Here is an 11,124-nt window from a genome sequence, read left to right on the forward strand (position 1 = left end):
CAGGGAGGTGGTATGAATTATATAGGAGACTGCACTCAATGACCCTGTGCCAAAAGCGGTACTTTTGTACTACTGCTGCTACTACTTAGAATGCTTTGTCCGACAGCTACCTCTTTTATAGATTTAAAAAAAACTCACATCATACTGGAATGGTAACAGATGTACCGATAGAGCTTCTATTATCATCATCACATAGCCAGTGGCAATTTGTTTTATTATGACTAAGGGGGTGCCAGGGAGGTGGTAAGGATTATATAGGAGACTGCACTCAATGACCCTGTGCCAAAAGCGGTACTTTTGTACTACTAGCAGCTAAAACGCTAAAACTGTTTGCCCCATATTCATATTTAACAGTCCTTGTTCTGGGGACATCAACAAGTCAATGTGTAACTTAAAGAGTAAGATGAGGGTTTCTCATGGAGAAAATCTTGTAAAAAACAATTTCTATGGCTACAAGTGTAAGCCTTTTGATATGAAGGGTAGAAAAACTTCCTTTTCAAGAAATGTCTCGTAACTTGAGCTGAACTTTTGATAAACACATTTTAACGCTCTAAACGGATTTTTTTTCAAGCTTCTAGGAGTTTGATTTTGAGCAAAAATGCCATACCAAAGGACAGAAATTTAAATTTGACAGGATAAAGGCGTAATAAATGGCCCTGTGCCCCTCTCAGTTAAGATACCTCCCGAGGTACCGAAGTACATTTATCTTCCTAGATGCTTTTAAGCATATGTTTTTAACATGTATCAAAATTAAGAATCTATTGTAACTCCCAAAAGTTTTACGGCCTCCTCACAATCAATTACAATATTGCCAATATTTAAAATAGTATGTTCTTTATTGGCCTTTTTTCCAATTGCAATTGCGTGAAACCTGTCAGGGTTTGCCTTCATCCTATTTTCTTTGAACCTTTTATCAAAACCTTGCTCTCTCTTTCTAAAATATCTTTGACGACGGACATCTCACTATGGGTACTTGACAGTGTGTTGACATACCTATTAACGTCCTATTCAAAGCTAAGGTCATTTAAGGACGTGCCTCCAAGTGTGTTGTGCATACGTACATGTGTTTATGTGTGCTGGAGGCAGGGTATATTGATGCATGTGCCTCCTTCTAATAGCGCGGATCTGATGCTGACTTTATAATGCCATTCTTATACCACGCACAGCATTCCGCCCGGTCATATTATACTGACAACGGGTGAACAAGTTGTTGCCCTTACCCTCAATGCTGAATGTTAAGGAAGGCATCTTTGCCTTTCACACCTGGGCGAACGTTCAACATTCAAGCCAAAAGTGAGGCCGGTACATTGCCAAGCAATGCGCTAGTACATAAAAAGTATCCTATATCCCTAAATTTATATAACTAGTGACGGCAGTCGAATTTTTAGTGGCCATCTTCAATTTTGAGACTTAAAGTTTGTTAGCACTATTCCACAAAGTAATGAAATTTCACGTGAATGTAACAATGATCCCAAGTAGAGCTATTTAATAAAAACGAGTCGAACTTGCTCTAGTCTCCCAAACTTTAGATTTCATATCACTGCACCTTGAAGTTGGTCAGTATACATTAATTGCATTAACCTTACCACGGACTTAAGCGGGTAAGCTTTAGAATGGAAAGTGTAAAAAGAAATGTTTAAAAAACAGTTTCCCTGTAGGTCGTTAACTAAAAAAACATTTTGAGAGAAACAATTAGGTTAGTTTCTTGTCTAAAACCAAGTTGGATTTTGTAGAAACATATTTGTGAACAAATAGCAAAGCATTCAGTCTGTACATGTGTCGAATGCCGCGAGAAAAACCAAAACAATCTTATCGCGAATCACAGATTATATCACGCCGGGTAACCTCTGACGTAAACCTCGCTATATATATATATACGAACGCACCCTTCACATTTCACCGCCGCCATGTTGGTTCGCCGAAAAATCCGCCAACACTTGAACTAAAATGTATTGAGGTATTCTGTCAGGTTTGTATGTGTTCGTGTTTTGTAATCGATGTGTAACCGTAGATCATATACATATGTTAGTTATTACCACCCAATTTAATGACAAATGTAACGAAAAGGGACATATTGACGCCTAGATTAATTGTATGCGTGACAAATTATCGAACTTGTTATACACCCTTTTCTTCCGCGTGATAGTTTTACGGTAGCTGTCGTTGTTATTGGTAATGTCATAGAACATACCGCTTAAAGAAGGCAACGACACAAAAGATGTCTGTTTGTCACAATATTTGATATGAAACAGGTCGAAAACTTGTCACCAAGATCGTTCAGACTGTCAGTGTCACACAAAATGAGATTATAATGACACGTATGATAAACTATCAGGAAGGTGCTCAACCAAACACTTCCCACTGCCATTTTACCTCATGATCATGATTCGCACCATAACAAAGAATCCCTTACGGTAAAAGGTTCATGACTTTTACATGAAAGTATTAATCAGCTTACGAGTAACACAAACATGCATTCGTTGTAAATATGAAACTGATCTATGATATCGCGTTAGAAGGGAGACAACTCTAGTGTTAAAGTTCAACAAGCCCCCTAAAAGATGTTATAGTCACCCTAAATTTCAACCCTGGTAACCGTTAGTCATATTTAAAGACCTTATTAAAAGTCGGAATATATATATGTAATTTAAATAGATTGAATGTGTAGATTAGCTATGTAATCAATAATAAAATAAATTGCAAAAACTTAAAAGCTTCAAGACTTAAAAAACTTAGAAGCTTCAAGACAGCACTACAAACTGAAACAATATAAACTAAAAGCGCACTCCTCCAACCCTGGAATTTATACTCAAACTTGAGGTCTTCCAGTAACATACAGATACAAATAAGGCATTAATGTTGATGTCTTAAAAATAGCACACCAGACTTATAAACATATGTCAGTCTTCTCTTCACTCGTGTAAAAATACTACATAGACTATAAATATCCATTTGCCATCTAGCCTTAGGCACTGCGAGCAGTCAGCATTTAATATTGCAGAAATATACATGATGCATACGAAATACAGATGTATAAAGGCACAATTGACAAAGATGTGTCGCCACAAACATTCGCTAACAGAACTCGCTATCTGTTATTCAAAAATATCCTTCTCCATCTTAAACCAAACCCCCCCTGAAACCTGTGTCCTATTGCCGTCTGGCAATAATAAGGGTGGGAGAACTAATACAGCCCATTGCAGGATGGTCTTAGGGGCAATGCTGGACCTGCATTAAATTTCACATGTATTTATCAATTATATATGTCTGCCAATACAAAAACTACAAAACAAATAAAACGAAACTATACAACCCTATCTCTATTTTCCGAGAATAAATAAAAAATGAAATTAATTCACAAAAAATGTGAACCCCAATACCAACTTCGCATATATCTAACACCCTGAACTCTATAAATACCGGACCTATGCTCGGTTTCTGACTAGATAATGCCTGTACCGAGAACTTGACCACGCGATAGCGCCATGAAGACAAACAATTAAGGAAATGTACAAAAATCATAGTAAAATGTCCCAGTAACATATTTTTCTGGTATATATGTGTGAAGCCATATACCTATGATCATAAAAACTAAATAAACTTCAAATAAAGTGTCCTTTCTTAATATTTAATGTTATCAAATAGCTAGACATGTTATAAACAGTGTTTCAATGTTTATAACATCATGGAATGCTATCAAATGGCACATCATCGAAAGTTAATTTATTGATCAAGAGTATATAGTGTTTGTTTTCTTATTTTAATTTATAATCTGCTAAAAGATGTTACCAGGGGATTTAATCATGATTTTAGTGCTTTCGCATAGCAATATCTATCTTGATTTGAGGTCGGAATTCCTCTCAACAGCTAGTATATAGTAGATATAGTAGAAGAGAAATTAAGCTCTGCATGACGTACAAATTGTATATAAATAAACTTTGAATTATATGTCATTTCTTAGCACTCAGTTGGGTCGTTAAAGAGATTGACATGTTTTTAACTTTTAAACTTTATTTATTTTACAACAAATATGAAACATGTTATTTCAACTTATATTAATCACTGACATGTTAATTATAATAAGTCTGATTAACTATTTTTATGAAGACGTCAGCCTTAATGACTTATTAACGACTATGTTAACCTGCTTATGTACAATTCTAATAGCCAATGTACAATTTTAATATATTCAAATTACAAGTGTACATATGTAAGTTTCAATTTTTTAATTGAGGTCTTTGAATAGGACTTATCATGGGGAATAACATTTAGGGTGACTACAGCATCATTTAGTAGGCTAGCTTGTTGAACCTTAATTTTATGAGATATGTAACGAACATTGGTTTCTATCTAATTACTCATAAACTCACACACCAAGTTAAGGAGACGGCCACATCTAAAACAATTTTCAGATATACAGAAGACTGCTGTAATGTTTGAAATATTGTCTTGTGTACTACCAATCTATACTATGAGCAGGTTCGTCGTATGTACAGCAGATACATTTGAAATAACAGAATTCAAAAATAGCATTGTACATGTAAGCAGGGGTGGGGTGTCAAACGCTGAAAGGCTCATCCACCCGTGCCCAGTGAAGTATAATCTTTCCCCAAGACACACAAGAAATACTAAAACTTTCTGAAGTAATACACTAGTAAGATTTTTTTTTTCTTTTGACATTTCAATATTTCTCTTTCACCATGCACAATACACTATGTTTTGCAGGCATGTAATGCTCTGCTATGCAGTGCTCTCGTTAAAAAGTGATAACACTTTAAATAAGGCCATATTAAATAATAAATCTTGTGTTTCCGCTAACCCTACCTACCCTAGATTTGTGTGCCTACCCTAAAGTTTGTATTGGCATTAAGTGACATGCACTGTTCAAGTCAGAACTCTGGACTTATATAAGCATAGTAAAAATATTTTATTTCCAAAATAGAAATGTACCTACCTTATTTTTTTCTGAGGATGAGAGGGGAAACACAAGTATTTTTTTTGTCCAATATATTTTATTCATAATAAGTTAATATTTAAAAGTTTTGCCAATTTTGCCCATTTAAGACCCAGTGTCTGTTCCAAGCCTCTTGTCGTGCATGCTATTAATTCTTTAACTTAATTTGTAGAACACTTTTACAACTGAAGTATTGGTACGGAGACAACAGTGGTATGGATGTTTGCAGTATGAATGCACAAGGCGATCTACAGCCCACAGTTGTACCAGATCACAGTATTGGTACCGACATATGGACAAGTTTGGTAATTATATATATAAGTGCAGTGTACCATCAATGTATGTACTATATTTACAGTCTGCTCTTAAACTGATGACATTATTGGTAGGGTTGACTTAATTTTCACTTCATAGCTTAACCACAGAGCATGACAATTTTCTGAAGTAATGCTGTTCAATTTTTCCAAAACTGAAACAAAAAGTGTGATGCCAAAACAGAAGATAATATGGGTGGCATTGACATCTGTATATCCAGGCTTTCAACAAAGTATGCAAGTAGTAAGACCAAAGATATTTTTTTACGGTTCCCCTTCTTATCCTAGGTTTTTGTGCCTACCCTAAGGTTTTTATTTGCATTAAGTGATAGACCCTGTTAAAGCGAGAACTCCTGTTCTATATTAGCATAGTAAAAATTAAAAAAAAACCCATTCCCTACCTACCAACCCCAATATTTTTCAAGCAGAAAAAAATTTTTTGGGCCTAATAGTGTACTATATTAAAAAATATTCAAAACAGACTCTTATTATCTATATGAATACATCTTTGCAAAATTAAAAGTGCAAATTAACTTGTTGTCTGATAACAAAATTAGCGAGAAGTGTTACGCTATTCTCAATTTTTCCACATGAGTCAATGAGAGTTGGACAGTTATCTTTTTTTACTTACAGACTGAGATGTTGACGGCAACTGGAAAGGAGTTTGTGGTGCTCACAGCAGACAGGAAGTGTAGAGAAGGCACCACATTCGGTTCAACACTTGGTAGCATGTTCCTGGATAGGAACTCCGATATCCTGACAAAGTTCATCAACTTCTCTGCAGGTGATTTTGACAATTTCTTAAAGTGTTGCTTTCGTGATCAACTGTGCTGTTGATTATACACAGTGAATACAGTGATAATTACATATTGTCAATATTGTTCCATATAAAAAATATAAAGTTTAGATGTTTAGAGAAGTCAATTGTCATATAGGTAGATGCCTAGTTGTTTTATATAGATGTAATAGGACGAGAAATAGTGATAAAGATAGTGCCATTGCTGGGGCTCGAACCCGCGACCCTTGGCTCTCCAGCCTGATGCTCTACCGCTGAGCTAAAGGGAAATTTTCCACAGCTGACGCTTGTAAGCAATCTAATTAATCCACATCTTTTACATAGATATGCATGATTATTATTCCATTGACCCCTGACATTCTTTTGTTATTATTTTAGAACACTACTCACTGGCAGATGGAATTCAGATATCGCACGATACCTATGTCACTGAGAATAAACACCTTGACATCTCTGACCTTGATGCTGAAGGTCAAGGCCACAACACTTTGCCTGGCCCTCTAGTGAAGCATCTCATTGACCAGGATTACAAACCTATAAATGACATTGATGTTCACCAAACAAATGAAGAACTTACAATTGTCAGCATTCCTGACAACAGGATGGAAATTGCTGGTGATGAGATAGTTAATTTAAATTCTAATGTTTGTACTGTTGAAGAAATGGAGGAAGGTGAAAGCAATGAAAACATTGACGAGTCAGATGAAGTAGGAAAGTCTACAATGAACAGCAATAAACTAGACAAGAGAAAATTAGAAAGTCAGAATTTATCTAAAATGAAATCTCCAAAATTACAAAAAGGCAGGAGGACATTAGCAAAGGAAAAACAGAGAAAAATCAGCGATAGAACAAAGAAAGTTGACACTCAGGATGAAGTTGCAAACAATATCAGAAGATCAAGACGACTAGCTGGAGCAAGGAACTCTAAGTTTGGGAGTCGGACAAGACAGACTGCTAGGCAAGGCAGAAAAAGGGATCATCCTGACAGTTCTCGATCCGAGGGAGGAGATTCTGAGAACTATGACCATGCAAAGATGGAGTGTCCCGCATGTGGCACTTTATTGGCTAATCAGAACAATTTCGTAAAACATGTATTGTCAGATCATCGATTGGAAAAGAAAAGCAGAGCTAACTCAAAGAAAATTTCATGGACAGTGGACAGCAAAAACTGTCCAGTATGTGGTCAGTTTGCAGAACCTGATGGTGTGAATTCACATATTTTTGTTCATTGTTCTGATGTGCTCAAGTATCCCTGCAATAGATGCCCATTTGTGTTTTTAAAGAAGAGTAAACTAGTCGATCACCAGGTACAAGAACATCAAGGTATTAATGCAGACCTGGCTGAACCACATCACGACGGAAAAGAGGAGAATGCACCTGATCAATATGGATGTCAAGAATGTGGTCTGAAGTTCACCACACAAAGATGTCTCCAGGAGCACATGGTCACCCATGACAACAAAAAATCTAAAAAGTTGGACTTGGAATGCCGTCAGTGTTCTTTGCATTTCAAGAATCGATCGTCATTTAAAAGACACATGAAGAGTCATACAGATGAGAATGTCAACAAGTGCAATATCTGTGAAGACGAATTTAGTCAGAAGGAGGATCTCAAAAACCACATGTCGTCGCACCAGGGGGACGACGGTAAACCATACAAATGTGAAATTTGTGAAAAGTCATTCAAGTCGCGCAGTGGCAAGAGAATGCACAAGTTATTTTCACATGGGGACAAGGGACTAAGCAAATATGGCAAGGACAAGTTTGAGTGTAGATTTTGCGGGGGAATACTTGGGTCCTATCACACACTGGTGCGTCATGAAGCCAGACACGAACAGGACAACGAGAGCCAGATACAGAAGATGGGGAGTCTCATGGAGATGGCCACATGCAAAGTAGTGTCTGTCGAGGAATTACGTGTAAAGGACCCAAGTTCAGGTCAAGAAACTGACACAAGAGACGTTTCTAATACAGCTAATCCAGAAACGGATACAGGCAGTAAAGTGGAATCTGTACCGGAGTCAAACAATGCAGTAAAATCTAATGTTGAGAGCCTTGAGAAGGACGCCAGCTCTGTAATGAATACAGAGCTAACTCAGAGTATTGAGCTCACAGATGCACCAGACAGTGAGGGAACGTACAACATGACCTCAAATCATTCAGATGGGAAGAAAAAACGAAAATTTGATTGTAAAATATGTCAATTGGATTTTCCGTCCCAGCTATTTTTGAAAGAACATAAAAAAATCCATGTCATTTCTGGAAAATCTCCATATGCTTGTGACTTGTGTGGGAAAATATTTTTGAGGTCCCTGTCCTTGTATAAGCATCGACAACTTCACGACACATCCGGAAAGTTCACGTGTAAGACTTGTCTGAAGCAGTTTAACTCCATAGAGAGTTTACGGAGACATGCGAAGAATCATCTAGACGTGAAACCGTTTATTTGTACTGTCTGTGGGAAAGGATGTACAGAGAAACGTAATCTGGATACTCACATGTTAGTTCATACTCAGAAAAAGGAATTCATTTGTGAAGTTTGTGGCAAGGCATATCGTACCCAGCAGCAACTGAAGGAGCATCGTTACATTCACACGGGTGAACGACCTCATAAATGTAAAGTATGCAAGATGGCTTTCCGAAGCCAGGATGTGCTTCGAAATCACATGGCTCTTCACAGCGAGTTCAAGAAGTTCATGTGTCACACATGCGGTAAAACATTCCGACAGCAGTCGTGTCTTATAACTCACCAGCATACACATTCCAATGAACCCACGCATGTGTGTAACGTATGTGGTCAGGGGTGCAAGTCGTCTGGTGCTCTTAACTCTCATTTTGTGTCATTCCACTTGAAACCGGAGGATGTTGCATCCTATAAGTGGTCGGTGCATGTGTGCGAAGTGTGTAATAAGATGTTTGGGGAGAAACAAGACCATGAGCGACACATGCGTACGCACACAGGGGAAAAACCATATCAATGTGAAATATGTCAGAAAACGTTTGCAGACAAGAGCAATCTTCGCTCACACATCCGAAATCACAACGGTGACCGGTCAAAGAAATGCCAGACCTGTGGTAAAGGATTTATGTTTAACCGAGACTTAAAGAAACACATGGCATCACACAATAACAAAATGCGAGTCCCTCTGTTAGACAATCTGACTGTGGAGACAACACTGCAAGAAACTATTGTGCCTGCTGTCGACAACATTGTGACTGTCATCACTCAAACTGATGCTCTGCCTCACGAGTCACATGACCAGCTAGTCCCTCCTGTGTCGGGATCATATGAGATGGTGACCGCATCGCTACCACTGGGTAGTAATTTAACGGCTAATCTGCCACCTATGAACGCAGAAAACATCAGTGCTTTATCACTGATGCAGGAGGCCACCATGGTTCACATGGGAGTGTACAGTAATACAGGGGATTTAACTTGGCACTCACTGTAGTGTATGTATTACAGTATTATAGGCAATCTAACATGACGCTGTAGTGTATAACAGTGTTATATACAATCTAACGTGACACTGTAGTGTATAACAGTGTTATATACAATCTAACGTGACACTGTAGTGTATAACAGTATTATAAACAATCTAACGTGACACTGTAGTGTATAACAGTTTTATATACAATCTAATGTGACACTGTAGTGTATTACAGTATTATAATTATATAAACAATCTAACATGAAGCTGTAGTGTATTACAGTATTATAGGCAATCTAACGTGTCACTGTAGTGTATTACAGTTTCTACCACAATACACTGTGTAAACACACAGACTGTTAGATAAATATGAGTTATATACCACACGTGGTAAATGAGCTACACAAGTTTTGATTGGTGAAGAAGATGAACTTTGACCGGGACGACTTTTTCCTCACGTTTTTTGCCACAATCTGTTTAGTTTACGTCGTCTGCTGTCAACATTCGACAACTGTTGGTGACTTTGTGGGGTTATGCGGAAAAGGGGGTTATTAAGGCAATATTAAAAGAAGATGATACTTAAAGATTTGATCGCTAGTTTCAGGCAAAATTGCTACAGACGCTCAATATCGTTTCAACGTCACCCTGTCGCGTGTCCAGGTCGTGAAACCAAAACACGATCTGTCACAGTCACAGTGTTGGAAAATATTTCGTTCTCCTAACGTCCCGTTATCGCTATTTGGACGTTCTGACTATGTCTGAACTGTCACTATAAACGTCAACCATAGAACCGACACGAAGAAACGTAGGCCTATGTTTTTGGACATTGACAGCGATAAGTTCGTCTTCATCACTTGGCGGGAGGCAGACCTCGTACGATATGCTTACGCGCATATAGTCTGTAGTTAATTTACATAAATTAATGCAATACTGCTACTCCCAATATTTAAAGTCATTCATCTATTATATTTTTTCATGAAGTGGTTGCCGAAACATTTATTTTGACAATTATTAGATTTGTAAAAAAAAAAAGCCATTTTTGAATATTAATGAGTGACTTTTTACGTATGGGTTATATCACTACACCAGCCTTGTCAACAAACACATGTGCATATGTTATTTCCGACTAATCATGAGATTGTGGTAGAAACAGATCACAAGACTCGTGGTTGTGGAGTATGGTATTTATTTCACTCTCGTTAGTTAATTTTCAAAAGTTACAGAAAGACACTCGCTAAAGCTCGTGTTATTTGTAACTTTCGAAAATTAACTAACTCGAGTGAAATAAATACCATATTCAACAACCACTCGTTGTGTAACCTCTATATTATAGGCAATCTAATGTGCCACTGTAGTGTATAACAGTATTATAGGCAATCTAATGTGACACTGTAATGTTTATATAGTAATACTGAAGATCTAATTTGACACTGTATTGTTTATACAGTAAAACTGAAGATCCAATGTGACACTGTAATGTGTATACAGTAATACTGAAGATCTAATGTGACACTGTAATGTTTATACAGTAATACTGAAGATCTAATTTGACACTGTATTGTTTATACAGTAAAACTGAAGATCTAATGTGACACTGTATTGTTTATACAGTAAAACTGAAGATCTAAT

The 11,124-nt window shown here is 37.2% G+C and overlaps 1 protein-coding gene across 2 annotated transcripts; it reads left to right on the forward strand.

The window, feature by feature from the left end:
* Positions 1-1,892: 1,892 nt before the first annotated feature.
* On the forward strand, positions 1,893-10,048 carry LOC110449656 (zinc finger protein 585A-like). 2 transcript variants are annotated; one of them, XM_021496654.1, is made up of 4 exons: positions 1,893-1,969; positions 5,127-5,259; positions 5,902-6,052; positions 6,443-10,048. In XM_021496654.1, the coding sequence occupies exons 2-4, from the start codon at positions 5,170-5,172 to the stop codon at positions 9,514-9,516; spliced, it is 3,315 nt and encodes a 1,104-aa protein (XP_021352329.1). In that variant the 5' UTR covers positions 1,893-1,969; positions 5,127-5,169; the 3' UTR covers positions 9,517-10,048. The 2 variants fall into 2 exon arrangements, with proteins under 2 accessions (XP_021352329.1, XP_021352330.1); XM_021496655.1 differs by having other exon boundaries at positions 1,914-1,957.
* The last annotated feature ends 1,076 nt before the right edge of the window (positions 10,049-11,124 follow it).

The sequence above is a fragment of the Mizuhopecten yessoensis genome, unplaced genomic scaffold (assembly GCF_002113885.1).
Source record: "Mizuhopecten yessoensis strain PY_sf001 unplaced genomic scaffold, ASM211388v2 scaffold4761, whole genome shotgun sequence".
NCBI classification, from domain to species: Eukaryota; Metazoa; Mollusca; class Bivalvia; order Pectinida; family Pectinidae; genus Mizuhopecten; species Mizuhopecten yessoensis.